The sequence below is a fragment of the Megascapheus bottae genome, chromosome 30 (assembly GCF_031878675.1).
Source record: "Megascapheus bottae isolate mThoBot1 chromosome 30, mThoBot2.hap1, whole genome shotgun sequence".
NCBI lineage: Eukaryota > Metazoa > Chordata > Mammalia > Rodentia > Geomyidae > Megascapheus > Megascapheus bottae.
This window is the reverse complement of record NC_143538.1, coordinates 5,156,300-5,182,907: the sequence shown is the minus strand read 5'-3', so window position 1 is coordinate 5,182,907 and position 26,608 is coordinate 5,156,300. Positions and strand designations below refer to the sequence as shown.

Sequence of the window (26,608 nt, the reverse complement as noted above, 5' to 3'; positions counted from 1 at the left end):
TCCCTTTCTGGCTTTTTGATAGATTATTGGAAATAATATTAGAAATAAGAGTATCATGGACTTTCCTGCCTATACTGGTTTTGAACCACAATCCTATACCTCATCTTCCTGGGATTACAGGTGTGACCCACTAGTACCCAACACTGTTTTCTTTCCATTAACCGTGAGTTCTTTCTTTCTGGTTGATCCTAGAGAGGAACTCAAGACCAGGACATGCATCTCGAGAACAAAGACAGTGGGCTGGCCTCTGCTTCACTGGAGGTAGAACTTCATCAGACATCAGCTCTGGCTTCTGCAGGCCAGGGAGGACGGTGGCCTAGAAGACCCACCACCAGAAAGCACAACCAACACCAAGAAGACCTCAGCAACAACGACCTGAGGACAAATTTTTCCTTCCCAAGCCAGGCTCCTGGGCAGAGAAGCTGGATTCCTGAACATAAGGAATTTGGTTCAGTTCTCACTGAGGAGAGGTGAGCTGGAAATACTTTTGTCTTGTAAATGTAGTGTTCACAGTATTGAGTTTCTATTAACATAGTGCCTCTCCTCACTTTCCTGTGGGAAATATTTCCAGAGTTTGCAGAAATTGAACATGGATCATGTTCCTGGCCTGTTATGGACAAATTATGTCTCTAAAATATGATCATTTTAATTCCAAGAGATAATAAAAATAGATGAAAATGCTTGAAGCCTAGTATTTCATGTTACTTATGGGACTGAAATGATTTTGGGACCCACATATCTTATGAGTGTGTGCATGTCTTCCTTGAAAAGAACACTACTTTGCATCTTGATGTGGTGTAGGTTGGAGAGTAGAGTTCTTGCTGATTACCACTCCTAAACTCCAGCTTTTATATAATCTAGAAAGAATTTCAGTCAAATTTCCTTGTGCACTATATTACAGAGAATTGTTGAAAATACCTTCATTATTTTTGTGTTGATGATTCTGGTATTTTTTTCTCATCTTTCCCAGATCTCACTCACCTCTGCCTCAGGTTACCTCCAGCTCTAAAGACACTGGTGTTACAGAAAACACTCCTTTGCTGGGGAACTCCTCACCAAAGAAAGGGTGAGAGTTTATCCTTTACAGACTTTCCTGCCTGGACAGGAATTGAACTGCAATTCTCAGATCTCAGCCTCCTGAGATCTCAGCCCAGCTTGGAAAGATCATTGTGCTTCATGATAGTTACCAACTTTATTTCTTTGCAGTTTTAATCTAATCGATGGTTTAACAGGATCACACTCACCAACTTGCTTAGTTGCTAAGCAAATGTGTTCTTGTCAGGATGCAAGGCTCAGCCTTGTGTCAGCACTAACCATTGTAGTAGGGCCAATCATCACATGTACTTATTGAAACTTAAATTAATTATAATGAAGCAAAATAAAAACACAGCCATTTAGTTATACAAGCACATTTCAGGTGGTCAACAGCATATGTGGCTGCTGAAGCAGACAAGGTAAAGAAGATTTCCTTCCCTACAGAAAGTTCTAGTACATAACCCAGCCATAGACATACACAAGTTTTGTTGTAGTTGTGTATTTTAGGTCTAGCTTCTGCACATGAGGAAAAACATGTCCCACTTGTCTGAGCTTGGCTTACCTGACTGATATATCTTCAAGACCCAATCATTCTTCAACACTGGAAAATGTAGTGATGCCAAGATTTTTTTTTCCTTTGACTTAGTGTCCAAGTAAGAGCCATTCATTGTCATTGTCACACTGTCTGTGGTCCTTTTTGTTGCTGTTCTGGTTCTAGGCCTTGAACTCAGGGCCTGGGCATTGTTTCTGAACTTCATTGCTCAAGGCTAACCCTCTAACGACTTGAGCCACAGCTCCACTTCTGGCTTTGGATAGGAATTTCATGGACTTTCTTGTCTAGGCTGGCTTTGAACCTTGATCCTCAGATCTCTGCCTCTTGAGTAGCTAGGATCACATGCATGAGCCACCGGTGTCTCTGTGTGGTTATTTTTTTTTAAAGACCAGCAGTGATTCTGTGCCATGTCATACCTTATCACTAACAACAAATGCTGGGTGGGGGGGGGAGTGTCTTGTTTTAGAGATACGCTTTCAGGAATTACAGCGACAAAACTCTTGCTTTCCAGGCCACAGTGCATGCCTGCTTACCCAGAATTCATTGTTCCTGAAGAATCTTGGGAAAATGGCTTGACTGACTGGGAGCCAACATGTCTGCTGAGCAAAGGGATGGCTGGTTTGGAGAAAGGGGAACTTCCAGACAGTGCTCAGCTCAGAGTCCCTCTCTCAAAGCTGAGGTAGGTGGGCCTGAGTGCCAGTGTTGGCAGTGGTTGATGCCTGTTCTAGTGCTTCTGTTAGCTCTGGATGAAGCTATAAGGCTCTACTCTATTTCATTTTCCAAACCACCAGGAGTTAGAGAATCATGAAAACTTTCACACTTTGCCAGGCTGTACTTGGTAAAACTCGCCACCCTCTTGGTAGCTATTGAGGAAAGGCTGAGTCTGTGCATGGTGCAGCCTGGAGGATGTAGTAGCTTCCTGTGCTCTAAGAGCCAAGAGCAGAAGGCTGTAAATGTGCGGGGAGGCCAAGAGTGTGCACGCCTGGGGGTGATGAGTGGGTTTTGGTGGGCATGGTGATGCCTGCACAGGAGGGTTGTCTCTGTCTGTCTGTCTGTCTGTCTCTCCTTTCTCTTTCTTCTCCTCTCTCTTCTCTTTTCTGTTTCTCTTCTATATATATGTACCTATGTAAACATACATATATGTATCTGTGTTGATATATAAATATGTATATATATCATATATAATGCATGAACATGTGCATATATATACATATATGTGAATATGTATCATATTTATGGTATATATATTGGTATATATCAGCCTATATATCATGTCCATAGATATGGTATATATAAGCACAGATACACATATGTATATATATGTATACATATAGACATATGTGTATAGATATATGTGTGTTCGTATATATGTATATGCAGTATATGTACACATATATGTACATGCACATATACACATGTACACATGCATATGTATGTATACACATAGACACATACATTTGAGGATAAACCTATACTTACTTTATAGTTTGGATCTAGAATGTCCCTCAAAGACCTAGGGTTGAAGACTTGGTCAGAGGTCAGGATCTGGTTGACTGATTTATCCAGGGATGGGTTCTCAGCCCAGTGGACTGTGGGGAGATGATGGAAACTTTGGAGGCAGACATTAACTGAAGGGAGTGTGGAATATTCTCGGATCATGTCTTATTCCTCTTTCCCCCACCCTCTCTCTCTGTCTTTCTCTCCAGACATCTCTCTGTATCTCTCTATCTCTCTGTCTGTGCCTTTCTGTTGGTCTTTCTCCCTCTCTGTCTCTGTCTCTTTCATTCTGTCTTTTTCTTTGTCTCTTCCTCTTTGTCTTCCTCTGTCTCTCCCTTGGTTTCTCTCTGTCTCTGTCTTTCTGCCTTTCTCACCATCTACCTCTATCTCCCTCTATCTGTATCTTTCTCTCTGTCTCCATCTCTCTGCATGTATCTGCTTGTGTGTGTATGTGTGTGTCTAGCTCTGTCAGTCTGTCTCTCTGTCTCTGTCTGTCCCTGCTTCCTGTCCACCATGAGGGGAGCAGCTTTGCTCCGTTACGTATCGCAGTCATGATGCTCTTCCAGAATGAATGTGGTCCAGAAGCAGTGAAGTCAGGTGACTACAGACTGAAGTCCCTGACCTTGTGGGCCAAAACCAACTTTTCCTCCTTCAGGTTGTTTATCTCATGCAGTATTTTTCTGGCCACTGAAAGCTGATGAGTATACCCACCTTCCAGAGCACTGAAGAGAACTGATAAATATGAATTGTCAAGTCCACATTAGGCATTCAGTTCATTTGCTTCTGCCCAAACTGGAGTCTTTAAGAGAGTAGTAAAGACTGTCAAATTGTATCTTCAGTTTCCTGGCGAGGTGTGACAACCTCAGCGTTAGCATTTTCCTTCCCTACCTCCACTACGCTCTTTTGCCTGGGGTCATATGTTTCCTTCATCTCATGATATGGAAAGAATTAAAACCAGGTGATTTCAGAGTGATTACTCGAAGTCTTCAAAAGGCAGCAGAGGTTGGGCGGGACAGCTTCCTGAGTAACTCAGTGCGGTCTCTTCCCTCGCAGGCACTGTGTGCAGTTGCTGAGGACGGCGGGGCTGTTTGTCTTCGTGGTGGCGTGCTCTGTGAGTGCTGAGGAGGCCCCGAGGGACGCCGCTGCTCATCTGGGTGCACTGACCCATTCCCTCTTGGGGTGCCCTGGGGACTTGTGATGTGGGGTTCACTAGTTAGCCCTCTCTATCTGACTCTTAAGATGGATCTTTAGAGGAGATACTGAGGATGGGGCGGGGTGGCCGGCTGAGGGTGACAAAGAAACCCAAGGTGGCTGTGGGTCTGCTGTCATCCTATGTAAGCTGCCGTGATGGAGTGTGGCGCTGCTGCTGAGTGCAGTCAACTCTTGTGGCCCAACCAGGAGAAGCCTGGGCATGAACCAAAGCCCAGCGATGCCCAACTCTGAACAAGACACTCAGCTTTCTCTGTTTGTGCTACTCTAGGCCCCCGTACGTGCTTACACACTTGTGTGACTCTACAACCCTGACTCCTCAGGCCCTCAAAGCTGACCTGAAATACCCAGGTCTCCTTGGCTCTACGAGCTGACTTGAGTTGCATGTCTAGTCTCATCTTCAGCCTTCTTTTGGGAGAGAGACATTTTGTGGACACACTCAAAACAGAATTGGAGGAACTTATTTGATGTTCTACATTATGCTATCTTTACTTTCTTTTTTCTTCTTCTTTTTTTTGCCAGTCAGAGGGCTTGAACTCAGTGCGTGGGCCCTGTCCTTGAGCTTCTATTGCTCAAGGCTCGTGCTCTACCACTTTGAGCCACAGCACTACTTCTGGTTTTCTGGTGGTTCATTGGAGATAAGAGTTTCATGGACTTTTCTGCCTGGGTGGCTTTGAACAGTGATCCTCAGATCTCAGTCTCCTGAGTAGCTAGGATTATAGGTGTGAGCCACCAATATCCAGGTTTTATTTTCTTATAGTTTATATTAGTCTTTGCAAAACTGTCAGAGAGGCAATATTCATCTGTTATCCTATATGGGAAAATTTTATCTACCCTTGACAATTTAATTTTGTGGCTGCACATTTAATTCTTAAAACTGGCAAAATACCACTTTTCAGAGTAGCTGAAATGCAGCAGAATGAATGTGAGGATATTTTCGTATCTATGAAAAAGCTATTTATGGCTGCAGAAATCATCTCCAGAATCACAGCTCTATTTTAATATTCATCAAAATGATTTCTATCCTATTGCTTTCCTATCACAAAGCTCTTATTCAATGTTTCTGATTGCTCACAGGTTCTATTCAGCTTGTATCCAGATCAAGAGGAGTTCTGGCAGCTGTTAGCCATATCACCACTGGAAAGCTACTGTATCCAAAATGTACATGGAGAGGGTCAGTCACCCTGGGCTGAGACTCACAAGGCAAAGCAAGTCGTAGGAACTCTTAGAGCTCTGACCAGAAAGGTCCTAGCATGCACACATTGATCCTGCAGGCTATAACTGAAGCTCATCATGGAGGGAAGAAGACTGCAGGGTAACACATTCCAGGTCAGGGCTGGCGGGCCACAGACTCTTGGTCCCAGGCTTTCCCACTTCCTCTTGCATTTCACTGGGGGCTTTCGGGTCTGTTGAGGCTGATCTCATGTAAGGGCTGATTCAGGCTTCCCATGGGCTCCTCAGAGAGATACACAGTGTTCTCACAGATTTCCTATGGGTTTCTGGAAGTTCATAGACCCTCTTCCTAGACTAGGCCTTCGGAGTTCCCCTTGACATGTCCTCAGCGGCAAACCTCAGCACTCACAAGGACTCTGCACTGCTCCAGGTGGATCTAGCAGGGGCCTTGGTGGCTGCAGGACCCAGTCGTCCTGGGAGAGAAGAATATGTCATGGTGACAGTGACCCAGATGGACACCCTGAGTCCCTGGCGGCGCAGGCCACCACAGGTTATATGAAGAACTTACTGAAAAGCAATTGTGAAGTCTCACTGCATCTCCTTATGAAATGCCAGTCCTGGGGCTTGAATGCCGAACGTGGCACTCACGGCTAGCACTCTACCGCTTGAGCCACAGTGCCATTTCTGGCCTTTTCTGTGTATGTGGTATCGAGGATTCGAACCCAGGGCTTCATGCAAACTAGGCAAGCACTCTACCGCTAGGCCATACTCCTGGCCCCATTTCTTTCTTTAAAAAAATGTTTTTAAACATTCTAATCACTCCAAAAATAACTTCATATTTTAGCCTTGTATTGTTCTTTTACCTATTATTATTTTTCAATACTCTCTGAATTGTAGAATTTCCCAAAACCTCCTGGCCAAGCTCCTAAAGTCAGGGATATGGAACTTTCTGTGAAAATTCTATGCTGCTCTTATCTGTTTTTTTTCTTATTCTCAACAGACACCTAAATTCAGTAGCACCAGATGGCATTTCAAATGAAAAGTATTGTGATTTTCCTTTTTTTTTTTTACATTTTGGCTTTTACAGATCACTCAAAATTGGACAATATTTTTAAATCCAAGAAGAAGTGAACACGTGGTGGTGAGCACGACCTTTGCCATACAGAGCAGGTAGGTTCGCCGATTAGAAAAGTCCGAGGCCAGCATGTCTAAGATAAACTTACTGTTGTGGTCTGCTTACTGTTACTGTAACAGAATAACTGAGATGAGGTGATTCAAAATTTGGCTTAAACTGGGCACTAGTGGTTCTTGCCTATAATCCTAGCTACTCAGGAGGCTGAGATAGGAAGATCACAATTTGAAACCAGCCCAGGCACGAAAGTGAGTGAGACTCTTATCTCCAGTTAAACACACACCACACACACACACACACACACACACACACACACACACACACACACACACACACACAATGGCCAGAAGTGGTGTTGTGGCTCAAGTGGTAGGGTGCTAGGCTTGAGTAAATAAGCTCAGGGACAGTGCCTCAGGACCAGCAAAAGATCAAGGCACTAGATATATATTTTCTTACAATTCTAGATATTAGAAATCAAATACCAGTGTCTTAATCAGATCAGTTTGTTCAGACGCCTCTCCAGGTTTACAGATGGCCTTCTTCTTACTCTATCATCCCCTTACTCTGATTCCATATGTTTCATAAGGACACCAGTGTTGATGGATTAATGCATGCTCTAAGGACTTTTTTTTAACCTTTATAATCTCTTTAAAATCAGTAAGGAAGACTGGCTCTCAGCACAATCACCTTCTGAGGTGATGTTAGGACATTAGCATATGGGTTAGCTAGGAGAGACACAAGCCAAGAGAGTTACTGATTGAACTTGAGAAAGTATAACTTGATTATTCATACGCTTCTTGTGAGTGGTGTATAAATAATTGACATTGTTATTGTTAGTAGGTGAGCAGTCAGGTAAGTTGAGGAAGAGGCTATGGCAGGGACTGAACATCTGAGTCCCCTATGCAGGCTGTGGTTCTTTGTTGATTGGCGGATCAATTCCAGAAGTGAGGTGGGTGGAGCCCATGAAGCTGAATAACCCTCCTTGATTGGTCCAGGACAACTGCAGTTCAGCCACTCACCTGTGATCAGCTTTTTCCACATCAGGCCAGGTCACTCTGGGATCCATCTGAGACTGTGGCTCCTTCCATGGTTGACTTAGACTAGAAAGGTCGCTGAGGGGAAGGTTACAGATTGTTGGGATTTGTCCCCCCTGCGAGCCTCAAGGTCTCTATTCTTTCTGTAGGGAGGCTGTCTCCATCAGCATCCGGGCCTCCCTCCAACAGCCTCGGCTTGTTCCTCTCTTACTGGCTCATCAGTACCTCTGGGCAAGCACAGCAGCACAAGTGACCATTGCAGCCATCATTCTAATGGGTGTCTACGTGCTGATTGTATTTGAGGTGAATGACCATGTGTGTTCTCCTTGTGTCCACATGTTGTATTTTTATTTATTTAGAAGGTTTTTTATTATGTTTATTAAGGCTGGGCACTAGCGGCACATACCTATAATCCTAGATACTCTGGAGGCTGAGATCTGAGAATCATGGTTCAAACCCAGCTCGAGCAGAAAGTCCATGGGACTCTTATCTCCAGTTAGCCAGAAAAAGCCACTAGTGGAGCTGTGGTTCAAGTGGTGAGGTGCCAGTAGCCATGAACACAAAAGCTTAGGGACAGCACCCAGGTTCTGAGTTCAACTTCCAGAACCAGCACACACACATAAATCATTAGTAAGCAGTTATACAAAGAGGTTATAATGCCACAAGTCAGGTGATAAGAACAAGGCATCTTGATCAATGTCACTGCTTCTATTGTTCCTTATTTTCTTAGATTAGTCCTGACTTAATCCTATCTTAACCAAATCAAAACACTGCCCTTCTTAGAATTTGCACATCTTTCATTCTAGATAGAACATAGAACTGTATCTGAATAGTTGCTGATTCTTGTGCCCTGGAATAGGCAAGGTGTGGTCTGAAAGCTTTGGCAAAGGCACAGAAAGAGCCAGGCACCAGTGGATCACACCTGTAATCCTGGCTACTCAGGAGGCTGAGATATGAGGATCAAGATTCAAAGCCAGCCCAGGCAGTCAAATCCAAGAAACTCATCTCCAATTAACCCCCCCCCAAAAAAGGCAGGAAGTAGGGCTGTAACTCAAGTGGTAGAGCACCAGCCTTGAGCAAAAAAACTACTAAACAGCACCCAGACCCTCGTACTCAAACCCTAGTATGAAAGCCTTAGTATTAAAGTCTAGTATAGATCAAGCCCTAGAATTGGCATGCACACATATATGTGCCTGCATGCATGTACACACACACACACACACACACACACACACACACACACACACAAAGGCACAGTAAGAAAATGGAATATGTACAGGGTTTTTTATTCTCCATAACTCAAAGTGTGGGAGGCATTTAATATAGCTCCTTTCCTGCAGGCTGGCTTTGAATTAGGATCTTCAGATCTCAGCCTCTTGAGTAGCTGCAGTTACAAGTGTGAGCCACCGGTGCCTGGCTCTTATTTATGATTTTAATGATGTGGTATACAGTGATGGATGGAAACACTTGTGTCAACCCAAACTGTTGAAGAGACTGGAATAAAATAACTTCTGCTTCTTTCCAGATCGTTCACAGAACGCTGGCAGCCATGTTAGGGGCGCTCGCGGCATTGGCAGCTCTGGCTGTGGTTGGTGATGTAAGTCAGTGCTCTGAGTCACTGCTCACCTCCTGGCGGCATGACCCACGGAGGAGCACTCCAGGGTTTAGGCCTCATTTGCTCTGTTTAAATCTATTGTATGCTATTCCCATGTTTCCCCTAGCAGCCATGCTAAAGGTATGAACTCACAAACTATGTCTTGAAGCTTAGCAAACACAAGCCGTCATGTTGACTGAAGATTCCTTGTAGTCATGCATGTGGTGAAAGCTGAGAGCAGGATCTGGTGTGGCGAAGCTTTGGGACCCAGAGTGGGAGATCTGGGGCAGACATGGAGGGGGTGGGAGACCCCCTGGGGCTGGGTCTGTGTCCTGCTGCAATCAGGGGCTGCTGGAGACCCCAGCAGGGGGTGACACTGTCCTGTCAGGACCTGAGCATGCTCCATCCAGCAGGAGTAGGAAATAAAGAGGCTGAGTGCCCACTGGAGATGGAGGCTTAGTAGTCTGAAGGACAGTGCTGGAACTGTGCTAAGGGCACCCCCAGAGCCAGCAAACCACAGACTGGATTTGAAAGCAACTGTATGAAACTCGATGGGTTGTTCTAGAGTATACACAATCAACCCAAGAACAAAGACTAGTTTAAAACTTATGGAAGAGAATAGTAGGAGGTAGAGGTGATTGAAGAACATTGCACACACACACACACACACACACACACACACACACATAAAAGACTTGAATTTTTTGATGACTAAATTCGGAATAAATAAAGGTAAAATGTCCTATAATTTAAACACTTAGACATAAAAATAAACAGTTAAGGAATAAGACGGTAGAATCTATGTTGTGTGGAAAACCACTCTGTGTGTCGTGGCTGGCGCATGCCCATACACATTTTCCTAGAGTCCCCAGGGCTCCAGGTTTTAAAATGATTATTTGAATGAGTAGATTTGATATGACAGATTCACTGGGTTAGCAAGGATGTAAGTCAACTTCAAAGGCAAGTGGTTGGTGTGACTCTGCCTTGGGCCCAATGAGTGGGGTTTGAGGTCAGAGGCTGCCCAGGTTGAGAGCTTATCCCTGAGAAGGTGATGCTCAGGATGAACTGGCAAATTTGTGCTTGGATTGCAGAGGCCCAGCTTGACCCACGTGGTGGAGTGGATTGACTTTGAGACTCTGGCTCTGCTGTTTGGCATGGTAATTACAGTCTTGCCTAGCGGGAGATGACTTCAAGCCTGGTGAAACCTGGTCCTTCACTTTGCTGCTACTGCTGATCCTATCATTACATGAAAAATGCTCCTCATTTTATCTCTTGACAAAATTAGGGCTTGATTGAGAAGTGTTAATACAGGTCCAGCTAATTGTTTTCTGAGGAGTAAAAGGACTAGTGGCTTTGGTTTGTCAGCTGGAGAATTCCATCTTTAGGCTGTCAAACAAGGGAACAAGCTTACCATTTTGAAGAGTAAGATTTTTAAAAGTTAGCAACCTTAAAATAAAATGGCACATCCCAAATAGATGAACCAGATACAAATTTCAACGATTAGATTGGAAAAGTGTTTTTAATTCTGTCAGCTGAAAACTAGCCGCTACGCAGGTGGCTGAGATCTGAGGATCAAAGTTCAAAGCCAGCCTAGGCATGAAATACTCACTCACCTCCAGTTAACTACCAAAAAAGTAAAAAATGGAGCTGTGATTCAAGTGGGAGAGCATTAGCCTGGAGCTAAACTGCTCAGAGACAGCATCTAAGCCCTGAGTTCAAGCCTGAGGCTTGGCATTCACACACGTGAATTCACACAACAACACAAAAAAGACTCCTAGGTAATATTTTGAGTGTTCATTAATTCATCGTATTGTCATGTGACCCTCCATGCTGTGAAGAATGTCATTAAACCAACAGTACAAAAGAAACTTAAAATCCCAAGTGGATTAGAATGGGGAATGAGTCATGAAAGGCTTCAAACAGAATTAGTGGAGTTTGGATCACAGTGGGAAAAGATCATGCATTCTTGAGCAGACACCAGACAGCCAAGTGGTCTGACCCAGGACTTGAGCCTCACTCTGCGTAGAGCAGTTTATTATCACACCTTCTCATCTCCCTTCCTCTCCTGAGCCAGCAGATAGGATATAGAGCCCTGCTATTGTAGGCTTCAGAATTGCTCTGCTGCCCTCTGTGGGCGAGAGGAGGAGATGATACTCTGAACCTGACTTCCCAGAAGGAAGTACATTCTCTGTGTTCGGGGCTGAGAAAGGCATAGGGCTTGTCTTGGCAGAAGGGCAGCAACTCAAATGTCTATAAGGTTAGTTTAGTGAGTACCTATAGTTTCTGTGAGTTGGAATCACAAGGACACAGACACAGACACACAGACAGACAGACAGACAGACAGACACACACACACACACACACACTTAAATAATGTGTCTCACCTATTGTGAAACAGAAAACCTTCCAGAAAGTTCAAACTGTTGAAATTTCTGCCTAACTTCAGAATCAATCTGACATGACTTTACCATACCTAGGATGTTTCTCTCGCCAATTCATTCTCCGAATGACCAAGAATCCAAGTTCTTACAAAACTCAGAATAATCGTGTCGGTGCATTATTCCCACTTGCAAGTGAATGTCACATTGGTAACAAAAATCAGATTATTTTAGAAACCAGAATGTAATCCAATTGTAGAATCTGAAGATGTTTGGCTATGTAGATAATAAGGCATAGAAGGTCACCCACTGGCTTGCTTCCCTCTTTGCTTCCAGCTTTGGGCTTGAATAAGTCATCCATTTCTTTCTCTCTAACTTCCTGTGAAACAGAGCAATGATAACATGTCATCTCAGTGTTAAGATTAGATGGGGTGATAGTATATCATGGGGACAAATCCCTAGACAAAAAAATGTGCACGTCCAACCTCTCACAGCGAACTTCACACAAGAAGTTGGGTAAGTGGAGAGATAAAGATCATCTTTCATTATCTTCCTTACGGAGAGCTTGTTAGGAGCTCAAATTCTTAACTTACCATGCTGACATTGTTTCATTATGCTATTCTGCTAAAAAAAAAAGTTCATGTTTTCTTTTTTCTCCTTACAGATGATCTTAGTAGCCATATTTTCAGAAACTGGTTTTTTCGATTGTTGTGCTATTAAGGTAGGTGTGATATGATAGTCAATAGTTGCCAATCACTTAGTATATTTACTATTCTGGATTTTTAAGTAAATTAGATATTATTTAAAACAAAAAATTGTTTTTGCCATACCTGGAGCTTGAACTCAGGACCTGGGCACTGTCCTTGGGCTTTCTCAAGGATAATGCTCTACCACTTGAGCCACAGGAGCCCTTCTGGCTTTTTCTGTGTATGTGGCACAGAGAAATCAAATCCAGGGCTTTATGCATACGAGGCAAGCACTCTACCATTAGGCCATGCTCCCAGCCCTTAAATTAAATGTCTTAAGAAACCATGCTTCCTTTCCAAATGGCTTCTACAAGGCATCTGTGTTAAACATGACATGGAGAAACACTTTGAGCTTTTTCATAAATAAAAGGAAGAGAATATTCAGGCTGGGTATTATTTTGTGTATTATTTGAATTGACTGATAGAGCTACATACCAGAATTATTTAAGCTGCGTTCCCATAGCTTATGCCTATAATCCTGGCTACTCAGGAGGCTGAAGTCTGGGGATCATAGTTCAAAGCCAGCACAGGTAAGAAAGCTCATGAAACTCTTATTTCCATTTAAGCAGTAAAAAGCCAGAGGGCTTAATTTTTTTTTTTACAGTCTTGGGCTTGAACTCTGAGCCTGGGTGTGCTAGTATTCTACCACTTGAGCCACAGCACTATTTCTGGCTTTTTCTGAGTAGTTTATTGGAGATGAGAGTCTCATGGACTTTCCTGCCTGGACTGGCTTCAAATCATGACTCTCAGATTTACTTATCAAAGGGATTGCTTGCCATCCCCTGATAATACAAAGGTTGGTGCTGAGCTCGATATTATTTGTGGGGCTGAAGACTTCTTTAGAAAAAAATAACAGAGCTCTACACCAAACTCTCCAGGTAGCTCTCTCTCTCTCCCTCCCAACCTCATGATACAAGAAGGATTCTTTAGGATCTCAAAGATTACCAGACACAGGAGACATATAGACCCTTGAATGTTACAGCCCAGATGGTCGAATGAAAATTCTAGACGACATACAAGGAACTGAGAGTTGACACCTGGTGGCCCATTAACCATCACCAGGGAACTGTGGACGCAGAGAACTTCAGAAAAGCAAGCAAGCAAGCCAAGGCAGATTTAGGTTGTCCAGACACTTTAGTACATTGTCATCACATCTTAGCATATTTTCAACTCTGCAGGGACGGGTTTAGGTTTGAACCCACTGTGAAGCGTTTTTGAGGTTTCTGTTCGCTGCAGTCAGTAATGAAGTGTAGCATCTAACCTATGACTATGCTAATCCTGATTTCTTTCTTCCCCACACATGCGCATCGCAGGCATACCAGCTGTCCCGAGGGAGAGTATGGCCCATGATCATGATGCTGTGTCTCATGGCCGCTGTCCTTTCTGCCTTCCTAGACAATGTCACTACCATGCTCCTCTTTACTCCTGTGACCATAAGGTGTATTGGGTTTTCTGCTCCGGGCGGGCTCAGGACACAAGTGGGGTCTGACTGTCCCAAATCTCCAGTAGCATTCCTATGTACAAGTAGACTGTCCTGGGGCTTGCACTTAGGGCCCGGGCACTATCTCTGAGCTTCTTTTGCTCAAGGGTAGCACTTGACCACTTGAGCCATAGCATCACTTCTGGCTTTTTCAGTGTATGTGGTACTGAGGAATCGAGCCCAGGGCTTCCTGCATGCTAGGTAAGCCCTCTACCACTAGGCCACATTCCCAGCCACTAATTATGTCTTTAAAACTTTTGATCAGAATGAGAATCAAGTCCATTAAGGCCTTAGTTTCCTTAAGAAGAACTAAGAGCTGGGTGCTCATGGCTCATGCCTGCAATCCTATCTACTCAAGAGGCTGAGGTCTAAGGATCATGGTTCAAAGTCAGCTTAGACAGGAAAGTCTGTGAAGCTTTTCTCTCCAATGAATCGCCAGAAAATGGGAATGGAAGCTGTAGCTCAAAGTGGTAGAGCAAAAAGCCCAGAGACAGTGGACCAAGCCCTGAGTTCAAGCCCTAGGACTGACAAAAAAGAGCATTTTATAAAAGGAGAGCTAAGATAAGTAGGCTTAGGATTGGTACTGGTTTGCCACACTGTCACTATCTCTGACTCAGACAGTCTGGTAGTCAATGCCCTTTGCCTCTTGCCAGTTCCTGCCCTCCACTTGCATGACAGACTGTGGGGATGGGCAGGAGACTCTTACCATATGGATGGTTCAGTAGATGATTGGGCTAACATGGGAGAATTGTAATTCCCAGAATCCTCTGTAGCTTGAGGGTGTTGCTTATAAGCACTGACATTTTCACAAGTGTATGCGTGTGTGTGTGTGTGTGTGTGTATTGTATGTGTGTGTACATGTGTGGGCATGTGCTTTTCTAATATAAGAAAGCGCTTTCAACATGTTTGAGTTGTATCTCGGCCTTACATAATGTGCACAGGAGGGCTGCTTTCATGGCCCTTTATTTATGGCTCTCCATTCGTGGTAGGTTATGTGAGGTACTGAACCTCGATCCCAGACAAGTCCTGATTGCAGAAGTGATCTTCACAAACATTGGAGGAGCTGCCACTGCCATTGGGGACCCGCCCAATGTCATCATAGTTTCCAACCAGGAGCTGAGGAAAACGGCAAGTACCAATATACAACGTTCCCCAACTTCTCCACTGGAAACTTACCTTCTTCTGTGAGGATCTTTTCTTGCTTAACTTCATTGGAAATCAGGGTCGTCTGTGTCACCTCTTCACAGTTAGGGCTGTTGGTCATCTCAAGTGGAAAGTAAAGTGACTGGTCTGAACGAATGTTAGTCATATTCAAAAAAAAAAAACTTTAAGAGCCAGGCACCAGTGGCTCAGGCCCATAATCCTAGCTACTCAGACAGCTGAGATCTGAGGATTGGGGGTTCAAAGCAGCCTGTGAGCCTCCTGAGTAGCTGGGATTACAAGCATGAGCTGTTGTTGTTAATTCAAGGAAGAACTATTTTCAGAAAAACCATGATCCTCAGTTCTCAGCCTCCTGAGTAGCTAGAATTACAGACATGAGCCACCGACACCCAGCAAAATTTACCTTTTAAACAGAGAAGAAAAAGATAACTTCACTATTTCAAACTCATGGGGAAGTGCCCATGTTTTTCTTTGGGCTTTGTCCTGAGTTCCATGACCCTCCACCTAAAGTACCCAGCGTCTCTCATGCAGCCATTTAAACCCCCCTCTCTCTCTCTTGTTTCAGCCCTCCCCTGCTACTGATACTGATGTTCCCCGTACAGAGAAAAGGCCTGACTGTCACCTTGTTCCTTTTCTCTTTCCAGGGCCTGGACTTTGCCAAATTCACAGCACACATGTTTGTTGGCATTTGCCTCATTCTCCTGGTGTCCTTTCCACTCCTCAGACTCCTTTACTGGAACAAGAAGCTTTATAACAAGGAACCCAGTGAAATTGTTGGTGGGTATAAGCAGCCCCTGTGTACCCTCAGGTTTCATTATCCTTTTCCCTCAGGTTCTTCCAAACGGGCTGGCAGTACCATGGCACATAGAACATGAGCAGAGTGACTTCCTTGGGCTGCTGCATTCTCAGCAGAAGAGGGCAGCCCATCCTTTGTGACTTAATGCATTAGAAAGTAGGTAGCTAAGTAGACTCCACATAGCCAGAATAACCCTTAGCAAGAAGAATGGCGTTGGAGAAATGTCAATACCAACCTTTAAACTGTACTGCAAAGCCACAGTAATAAAAACAGTTGGATACTGGCACTCAGGGATTGCATGTGGCCCCTGAGCTCTTTTGCTCAAGGCTAGTGCGCTACCTTTTTGAGCCCCAGGCCCCCTTCTGAATTTTGAGTGGTTAGTTGAAGATATAAGTCTCAAAGGAACTTTTATGCCTTGGCTGGCTTCAAATTGCAATCCTCAGATCTCAGCCTCCTGAGTAGCTAGGATTACAGGCATGAGCCACCGCGCCTGGCAAGTATATAGTTAAAATTTTGTTGGCTAGAAGCATAGCTCAATTGGTAGGGTGACTGCCTCGAATGGGGAGGCTCTCAGTTTAAACTCCAGTATTACAACTTAAAAAGAGAAAAAGGTTAGCTTTGTCCTCCTTTCCCATCATAGTAACTCCCAAACCGAGAGATCCCTGCTTTGGACTGATCCTGGCTTCTCACACGTTATTGAGGCTTGTGGAGAGCAGAGGGAGCTGGTGCTGAAATCCAAGGAACAGGGAGACTCAAGCCCCAAGCTTGGCTTTTTCTATCTCTGTAGAGCTCAAGCATGAAATTCATGTCTGGCGCTTGACTGCTCAGCGCATCAGTCCGGCCAGCCGTGAGGAGACAGCAGTGCGAGGCCTGCTGCTGGGGAAGGTGATGGCGCTGGAGCACCTGCTGGCCCAAAGACTGAGCAGCTTCCACAGGTACCCAGCAGGAGGCTGCACATCCGGGTTCTTCTCCCCTCTCAGTGGCTGTGCAATGGGGTGATGGCATGGACGATGATGTTTCCTTGGCATTCTGTGTTCCCTAAAAATCAAGGCTAACAGTGCTCTTTTATGGACCATTTACTCTGTAGTATTCCAAATAACCTAGAACTGAGTTAAAGCAAATGAGAAGATGTGTCTAGATGATGAACAAACATGCACATTGGCATGCATTCTTCATGGCATTTACAGCACTTGTTCTCATCGTCACACCCAGGCACACACTTCATAGTTAGAAATATCTCTTTGGAAATAGAGTGATAGTCTTTCTTCGAGGACACACCTGCTCCCATTCCATGACAGTCAGTACCCTCCCGTGGGGTGCCAGGGTCAGCACTGTGGATGGCATTGAGGCTCCAGCCACAGTGGCTGGTGCCCTTGCCAACTTTACTGCTTCATAGACCCAGAGATCATAAATGCCCTTTTCTTCTTTCTCTTAGACAAATATCACAGGAAGATAAAAATTGGGAGACCAATACCCAGGAGCTACAAAAAAAGGTACCCTGTTTCTTTTCTCAGGGGTTTCCGATTTACTTTGATTGAATTTCTTTTTTCCTTTTGCACATACTGGGGTTAGAGTTCAGAGCCTTGAGCTTGCTCTGCCACTTGAGCCCTATTCCAGACCTGTTTATCTTTAGTTACCTCATGAATAGAGTTTTGGTGTTGATGCATACATTGGTTTGAACTTGAACTGTGGTACTTCTATTTACATTTGCAAGGTAGACAAGATGCCCAGTGCATGCCACCATGCTTAGCATGACTGAGATAAGATCTCGTGAACTTTTTCTCTGGCTAGCCTCAGACTGTGATCCTCTTCTTAAGTCTTTGTCTCTCCAACTAGCTAGGATTTTTCATTTCTTTTTTGAAAATTATAAATTGACATCCCAGTTCATGTAGAAGGTTATAAGGTACAGTATCACCTCTAAACACATACACACATATTGGTTAATAATCACATCAGTTGATCATTATTTCATGTATTTCCTTGTGGCAAAACATTCAAAATCCTCTCTCCATGTTATTACCTCAGAGAAAATTATGGTTGAATGTCCATTGTTCTTTTTATTTCTGTCGTTGTACATAAAATGTAATTGACCACTATATGTTAATAAGTAATAACATTCTCCAGAAATGGTTGGTTTCTTTGATCAGGAAACCAGAGCACTACAATTCTCATATGCCCTTGAAAAAGCCCTTGAGACATTTTGTGAAAAGGATTATATTGCATTTTATTTTTATTTTATACTGCATTTATTTTTAAATACTACCTAGTGCTTTTGTTGTTGGTGGTGGTGGGTTGTGGGGCATGAACTTAGGGCTTGGGCACTATTCCTGAACGCTTTTACTCTACACTAGTGCTCTACAACCTTAAGCCACAACACCGCTTCCCAGTTTTCTGGTGATTCACTGGAGAGAATAGTCTTACAGACTTTTCTGCCTAGGCTGGCTTCGAACTGTGAGCCTCAGATCTGCCTCTTGAGTAGCGAAGATAATAGGTAGGAGGCACCAGTGCCCAGCTGTAGTGCTTATTTTTCATGAAGATTTTGAATGATATAAGCTGACATTTATACAGTTCTCCTTGTAACAAGCTTAAGATATTCCACTTTTCATCATACAGAGAAACTTGTGTAATGCAAGTCATGTAAGACCGTGGACACATCCCAAGAACCAGGAAATCGTACCAAGTGCATGAGTTGTGTTTTTCCTTCTCTTACAGCATAGAATATCAGACAGGGTTCTGCTAATTAAATGCCTGCTGGTTCTGGGATTTGTTATCCTTACGTTCTTTCTCAACTCCTTTGTCCCTGGCATCCATCTTGATCTGGGTAAGTCTAATTTTTTTCTTAGCTTTTTTAAAAATTTAAATTTAAAAAAATTGGGGGTGTCAGTATTGGGGCTTGAACTCGGTGCCTGGGCACTGTTTCTGAGCACTCTACTACTTGAGCTGCAGCTTCACTTCTGGCTTTCTGGTGGTTAACTGGAGATAAGAGTCTCATGGACTTTCCTGACCAGGTGGCTTTGAACCACAATCCTCCGATCTCAGTCTCCTGAGTAGCTAGGATTACAGGTTTGAGCCACCAACACCTAGCATATTATTATTATTATTATTATTATTATTATTATATTTGGCTTCCATTTTGAGGCTAAAACAGTACATTATTTGAACAAAAACTTTATAGAAGAAGTTATATGGATGAAAAGTATGTATCTAAGATGCTTAGTGTAGTGCATCATTAGGAAAACATAGTTTCAAATCATAACACCACCTGGAGAAATCATCTCACATCCTGTGTAATGCCAAAGATCAGTCTCTTGGAGATATGGATGAACCAGAACTCTCACACCCTGGCTTGTGGAATTGTAAAATGACATGACTCTTTTGGAAAACAGTTCTTCTCTTTTTGAAACAAAAATGTGCTACGTAGCATTCCATAATGATAGCTCATCTTACATGTACCAATAAAAAAATTGTCTATAGATATCCATAGCACATTCTTTTGTACTAGCCAGACACTAGAAAGTCTGAATGAATGAATCTCCTTCAATAAATGATATGCATGCCACATCATAGCTGTATAGTGATATACTGCCAAACAATGAAAAATAATTAATTATTGAGACAAACACCAAAATAATTACATTGAATGTTGATTTTTCTGTCCGGATGAACTGTCCGTTGAGAAGCTTTCAGGCAGAAAACACATACTGTGTGGTAAATAGGAACTCCATTAATAGAAAATAAAGAACATATAAACTAATAAATAGTGGAAGGAAAGAGATAAAGAGTCTACTGGAAGTGTGCATGTGTATGTATATATGTGTGTGTAGGTGTGTGAGGAAGAAAGGAGTAGAGGGCATGCTTGAACTTCTGAAAGTGATGAATATATGTTCATTACTTTGATTATAATAAGCCAGAAATAGAAGTTGTATATTTTAAATATAAGTGGATTTCAGCATGTTTGTGATCCTCAATGAGGAATAAAAGCAATCAGAAAAATTAGACAAATAATTGACACGTTAGTAGTTGAACTATATTTATACATTCTTTTATCTGCTTTGAGGCTGGATTGCTATTCTGGGTGCCATCTGGTTGCTGATTCTAGCTGATATCCATGATTTTGAGATCATTCTACACAGAGTTGAGTGGGCGACGCTTCTGTTCTTTGCAGCCCTCTTTGTCCTCATGGAGGTAAGACCTTAGAAGCTTTGCAATGTGACCTTTTACCTGAATTTGACATTTCCTATTCCATTTGGTGAAGAAGGTCCAAGTCTATAAATCTTTCTATATATTCACTAAGTTGAAAATGATGGACTGGTGACTAGATTGTTTTAACCACTTTTCACCTCTGCCATTTAAAGATTTCTCATAATTTAAAGACTCCTCCTACCTTTGCATCCTGAGTCACTAAGATAACAGATGGGCCTTCATGTCTGGCCCGACTTGCCTGGCTTCCATTTTGCAGTCCTTTAAGCATGATTGCATTTATTCCCAGTCTTCTTTCTCCGTTTTCTTCTTCACCAAAGGCTAGATTGTTTTTCCATACATGTCAGGAACTCTAGACGTTGATTCACTCTGTTAGAGGGTTGGTGCTGATTCCATTTGTATCAATCACTATGAGACATTGCTTTGGTCTCTAGAAACAACTTTTTTTTTTGTCTCAAAACCAATTAGCTTTCACATTAACATAGCCATTCAGGTAGATTTTTTTATTTTTAGTTTTTGGTTATTACTTATATATCTTTTTTCCATCCCTTTTCTTTGTGTCTTTATTTAGGAGGGATTCACTTCTGATAGCATATTATTGACTTACATATTTAAAATCCATTCAGCCAATATCTGACTTTCACTTGGTATATTTATTCAATTAATATTTGATGCAGATACTGAGGAGATAGTATTTAGATGTCATATTTTTTTTGCCAGTCCTTGGCTTGAGCTGAGGGCCTGAGCACTGTCCTTGGGCTTTCTCAAGGCTAGAGCTCTACTGCTTGAGCCTCAGCAAAACTTCTGGCTTTTTTTTCTATCTATGTGGTACCGAGAAATCGAACCTGGGTCTTCGTGCATGCTAGGCGAGCACTCTACCACTAGCCCACACTCTTGGCCCTAGATGTAATATTTTTAATTAAAAATCTTTGATTCTTTTTTTCTCTGATCTGTTAAAGCATTTGCCTCTGTTGGTGTCATAGACAGCTTTTAAAAAATTATCTCCACAAATTCCTAGCTGATTGATCTTTAAAAAAAACACACAAATGTTTTCCCCTTTAGAAGAATTGTAGAAATTGCAAAGTTGAGTGGAAATTACAGAAATTTCACTTGCTATTTGTATCTCTTCTTGGACAAAAGATGTTAATCTAATTGTTGGATTCTTACTTTGAGTCAGTATTTCTTTACACATTTTGGATAGCTGTCCCAGATAAAAGTGTGTAGTGCCTTTCTTTTTTTTCTTTTTTCCTTTTTGCCAATCTTGGGGCTTGAACTCAAGGCCTGAGCACTGTCCTTGGACTTTTCCTAAGGCTAGAGCTTTGCCACTTGAGCCACAGTCCACTTCCAGCCTTTTTCGATGTATGTGATACCGAAGAATCGAACCCAGTCTTGGCCGCACTCCCTGCCCTTGTAGTGCCTTTCTTGCTAGACAAAATTCTGTGAGTTACTGCCACAGCATCAGAGGCTGTGGCTTGCTTCTCACAGTGCAATACCTCTGCTTTCTGAACAGCGGGAAGACAGTCATATCTGGTGGTCTTGGTTAGCCTTTCGTGGCATGGAAACTCCACTGTATAAGTCAGTGAAGGCCATAAGGTCTTCATTCCAACTTCCTCAAGCAGAACTTCTGCCCTATCAATGGTAGTTGCATAGAGTAGAAATCTTCTGACATTTTTGGCTTGGAACTGTGGTCCTCAGATCTTACCCTCCCGAGGAGCGAGGGTTACAGGAGTGAACCACCAGCACCTGGCCATTTAATGGATGTTTAAAACCATCTGTATATAATCTCATGTTTAAATTGGATGTATTCTTTCTTCTAGGCCTTGGCACATCTCCATTTGATAGAATACATTGGAGAACAGACTGCTTTGCTAATAAAGGTACATGAAATGCTCGCATGGAACGTGCTCCAGCCAATGTGCTTTAATTTTATATAAAAAAAATCATCTGGTGAGACTAGATCACATTAATTATGTAAAAAGCACAGCAGGGCAGTTATCTTTTCCTGGGTAGCTTAGAGATGATGAGACACTTTTTCCAAAGAATATATAATTTCAGATGCCTGCTATTTTGCTCTTAGCCATTAGGTAAGCATGAGAAGGAGGTCTGGGCAGGGAAGAGAATGCTCAGAGGTCTCTGCTGGGCCCTCAGGTTGGTGTGGCCAGTGTGTGGCTAGCCATGGGATGTGGGTGAGGAGGAGGCACAAGTTCCCCTCCATATGTCAGCACCCAGGATTAACACCCTTTTGGTCCCTTCTAACTCTCTCTAGTCGTAGAGTCGTCCCCTATAGTGCAAGGTGCTCTGCTCTATCTGCTCTTTGCAGATGGTCCCAGAGCAGGAGCGCCTCACAGCCGCCATTGCCCTAGTGGTGTGGGTCTCAGCCCTGGCATCTTCCTTGATTGACAACATCCCATTCACTGCGACCATGGTAAGTGACAAGTGACATGCTCCTCAGTGTTTGAGGGCCCAGCCTCAATCTGCACACAGTCCTGGCTCGCTTTCCTTTTCTAAGGAAGCAGAGCGTGTAATCTTCTCCTTTGCCTTCCTCAGAGGCTGAGTGGACAAAATGTGGGCAGAGCCCAAGGCAGCTGGGCAGGGAGCACGGAGAGCCCTGGTGGTGGCCGGGGGCTCAGGGTTTGCTGCTAGAGGAGGCTGCACCTCCTGGGTGATTGGCTGTTTGGGGATCAAAGTGATAGAGCTGTTATCCCTCTCAGAAAATACTGTTTCTTGTAAGAAAAAAATAATGCAACAAAAACCAAACACTTCCATCTTTAACCCATGTTGATGAAGAAATACTCCAACCAGCCCAGAAAGGTGGGTTTTCTTTTTGTTGTTGTTTGTTTCTCTTTTTGTTTCTTTTTTTTTCTTTTTGTTGGTTCTGGGACTTGAACTCAGGGCCTGAGGCTAGTGCTGTGCTCTACCTCCTGAGCCACAGTGCCATTTCCAGCTCTTATTGAGTAGCATGAGGCACTGGTACTCAGCTACAATCCTTTTATAGTTGGGGTAGAGCTTGCCTGACTGCCTGCCTGCCTTCTTTCTTCCCCCCTTTCCTCCCTCCCTCCCTTCCTTCCTTCTTTCCTTCTTTCCTTTCTCAATGTCACCCTGGAGTGTCGATTCATGGCCTGGGCACTGCCTCTAAGCCTTCTGGGTCAAGGCTAACACTTCTAGTTTCTTTGGTAATTTACTGGAGGTGAGTTTCTCACAGATTTTTCTGCTCCAAACTGTAACCCTCAGATCTCAGCCTCCTGAGTAGCTAGGATTAGATGCATTTACAATCCGTATCCAGACTCAACACCCATTTCTTATTGCCTTCCTTCTGCACTTGTGTTTCTTACAGTCTGACCACACATGCTTTGTGTTTTGTGAGCCTGGCATCGTGTGCAGCTCCGTGAGACAGTGTCGATGTCCCTTTCACCCACAGATTCCTGTACTTCTCAACCTGAGTCAAGACCCTGAGGTCAGCCTGCCCATGCCACCACTCATGTATGCTCTGGCCCTTGGTGCCTGCCTGGGAGGTAAGTGAGAGTTCAGTGGTTTGGTCTCCTCCTTGAGAGTAGGTCTCTATTATCTGTTTCAATGTGAAACAAAAAAGAAAAAAAAACCCCTATGTATCTAGAGACTATCTAGAATGAGAATAGTTTTAATGAGAACAGTTTATAAAATGACGTTCTAGGCTCTGGTGACTCTTACCTGTAATCCTAGCTACTCGGCAGCTGAGATCTGAGGATTGCCATTTAGAGCTAGCCTGGGCAGGAAAGTCCATGAGACTCGTATCTCCAATTAATCACAGGGAAAAAAAATAGAAGTAGAATGATGGCTCAAGGGGTAGATCTCTAGTTTTGGGTAAAAGGAGCTCAGGGACAGTGCTCAGGCCCAGAGTTCAGGGCCTATGATGGCCCAAAACAAAAAGAACAAGAAAAACAGACAACCTTGGCATTGTGGTTATCTGGAAATTCTGGGCAGTCCAAGCAGAGGGTAGCTGCATTAAAACCTGTGGCTTTCCATGAGCCATATTCAGATCAAGGACAAGTGGCTCTTCTGCTTGCTGAAGAGAATAGGGCTGATAGGCTGAAAAATACTCTATGACACTGTCTAATTCAACTTGCATTGCCTCACGTTTCTTTGTAGGCAAAGATAGAATAGGGGTAGATTTTTGAAACTATTCTCATTTTATCTCTAGATCCAGAGATCATAGTATCGTGTAGGAAAACCCAAATATTCCATGACAGACAGATAGCTCCTGCTAAATGCATCCTCTATTCTGGTCTACACTTCTGGAAATGGAAACAGAGGAAGAGTCTTAAGCTTGAGTAACAATAACTGAGACCTCTTTCTCCCCACCACATGAAATCCATGCCACTTAGGGTACCACTAAAACCCTGCTGGCACTACACAAGCTATAAGTAGTCTCTAGTTTTTTATGGTTTGACTTACCCATTTTTTTTAACTTGACACTGCAATGAAAGCAATACACATAGAGTGGAAACCACACTTCAAATTGTGTTTTGTATTTCCCCCGTGCTGGTAACATGTAACCAGAACCCCATTCTTTTTTTTTTTTTCCTTTTCTTTCCACTTAGCCATCTAAGCTAAGCTGTTTGGAAGTTGTGTAGATTCAATGCCTTTCTGACTTATTTCAACTTACAATAGGTTTATTAGGATGCAGCCAACAGAGGCTTTATGGTTTTGAGGTTGCATAGTGTTGTAGGTGCCTAGGTTTTTAACAAAGCAATCACATTAGTATTACCTGTGACCATCAGATTAAAGAGTTGGAGACAAACATTGCAAAACAGGAGACACAAGCCTACCACTGAGCTAAACTAGGACTTTATTTCTAAAACTTGATTCCAGGCAACGGGACGCTGATTGGAGCATCTGCAAACGTCGTTTGTGCAGGGATTGCAGAGCAGCATGGGTACGGATTCTCTTTCATGGAATTTTTCAGGTACTTCTAAAAAGCATTTTACATTAAAAAATTATCCTTCTCACAGATTCCTAAGGTTACCTAATTCTAAAAAGTCCCCATGCTGCAGACATTGTGACTCACTCCTATAATCCTAGCTACTCAGGAGGTTGAGATCAGAGGATTGCAGTTCAAAGCCAGCCCAAACAGACAAATCCATGAGACTTTTATGTCCAGTTAACCACACACACATACAAAAGCAGGTAGTGGATCTGGAGAAACTAAGTTTTCAATCTTCTAGTGAGGGTCTGAAAAAAAAAATCTGTAAATGGCTTTCAAAATCACCCACAATGGGGCTGGGAGTTTGGCCTAGTGGTAGAGTGCTTGCCTAGCAGGCACAAAGACCTGGGTTCGATTCCTCGGTACCACATACATAGAAAAAAGCCAAAAGTGGTGCTGTGACTCAAGTGCTAGAATGCTAGCTTTGAGAAGGCCCAAGGACAGTGCTCAGGCCCTGAGCTCAAGCCCCAGGACTGGCAAAGAAAAAAAAAATCACCCATAATGGGGCTGGGAATTTGACCTAGTGGTAGAGTACTTGCCTAACGTGCATGAAGACCCAGGTTTGATTCCTTGGTACCACATACATAGAAAAAAAGCCAGAAGTGGTGCTGAGGCTCAAGCAGTAGAGCTCTAGCCTTGAGAAAGTCCGAGAACAGTGCTCAGGCCCTGAGCTCACGCCCAGGACTGGCAAAATAAAAATAAAAATAAAAAAATCACCCACAATGGGAAATTTCTAATAGAAGTTTGTGTATCTATGTTATAGAAGCTAAAAACTAATTTTTTGGATTTCTCCAAATGCAACAGTAAAATTGGTGAAGCCATACAGATCCTAAGGATCCGATGCTTCTAGAATACCGTGGGAGAATACAAAGTCGCAACACTCATCAGATTAAAGGTGTCTTAACTCATCTCCTCTTGTCTTTCAGGTTGGGCTTTCCGATGATGATTGTGTCGTGTACCATCGGAATGTGTTATCTTCTTGCTGTTCATGTTGTGTTGGGATGGAATTAATTCCATTTGGAGACAAAGGAAACTTGATCCATCACCAACCTCAGGCAGAATTCTAAGGAAAAGCAAAGGTGCTTACCTTAGGATGACTTCAGCCATTTATACCAGTCCTGGGGCTTGAACTGAAGACCTAGGTGTGCCCCTGAGTTTCTTTTGCTCAAGGCTAGTACACTACCGCTTAAACCATAGCTCCATTTCTGGCTCTTTTGATAGTTTAATTGGAGCTAAGTCTCATGGACTTTTCTTCCCTTCTGGGGCTGGCTTCAGATCTCAGCCTACTGAGTAGCTAGGATTACAGGCGTGAGCCAGTGGTGCTCGCTTTTTCTTTCTTTTTTTTTTTTCTTCACACTTATTCAGGTATAGCTGGAAATCATAGCATCCTCCTTGAGGAACAAACCACAGGACTCCAAATAACTCACCCTTGATTCCCTCCAGGAAATTTTAAAAACACTTCTTCTATGTAGGATGACACATTTACCCCAAATAGTTTGTGTTGTATAATTGTCAGATCTCCTGAGGTTATGGGCATTTTTTCTTTATGTACTCATTTATTGTATTAAATAAAAATTATTGAAATCTATGCTCTCTGAATGCAAACACTTTTATGGAAAAACATTTTGTGTATTTTTTTAAAAAATAAAGTTTGACAAAT

General features: G+C 43.1%; 1 protein-coding gene across 1 annotated transcript; it reads left to right on the top strand.

The window, feature by feature from the left end:
• Window positions 1-213: 213 nt before the first annotated feature.
• Window positions 214-26,065, top strand: Oca2 (OCA2 melanosomal transmembrane protein). Its single transcript, XM_090321342.1, has 23 exons — window positions 214-470; window positions 971-1,066; window positions 2,100-2,267; window positions 4,139-4,196; window positions 5,372-5,444; window positions 5,857-6,017; window positions 6,555-6,637; window positions 7,783-7,936; window positions 9,159-9,230; window positions 10,319-10,384; window positions 12,270-12,326; window positions 13,665-13,789; window positions 14,821-14,959; window positions 15,637-15,769; window positions 16,576-16,723; window positions 17,224-17,281; window positions 18,501-18,609; window positions 19,846-19,973; window positions 21,806-21,865; window positions 22,309-22,413; window positions 23,407-23,500; window positions 24,837-24,930; window positions 25,875-26,065. The coding sequence occupies exons 1-23, from the start codon at window positions 214-216 to the stop codon at window positions 25,957-25,959; spliced, it is 2,523 nt and encodes an 840-aa protein (XP_090177468.1). The 3' UTR covers window positions 25,960-26,065.
• The last annotated feature ends 543 nt before the right edge of the window (window positions 26,066-26,608 follow it).

Excerpts from the sequence above, each read along its gene's own strand:
- Oca2 (XM_090321342.1), top strand. The coding sequence starts at position 214 with ATGCATCTCGAGAACAAAGACAGTGGGCTGGCCTCTGCTTCACTGGAG. Across the intron at positions 6,638-7,782 it reads ACCTTTGCCATACAGAGCAG|GGAGGCTGTCTCCATCAGCA; the intron begins GTAGGTTCGCCG and ends TTCTTTCTGTAG. Across the intron at positions 15,770-16,575 it reads GGAACCCAGTGAAATTGTTG|AGCTCAAGCATGAAATTCAT; the intron begins GTGGGTATAAGC and ends CTATCTCTGTAG.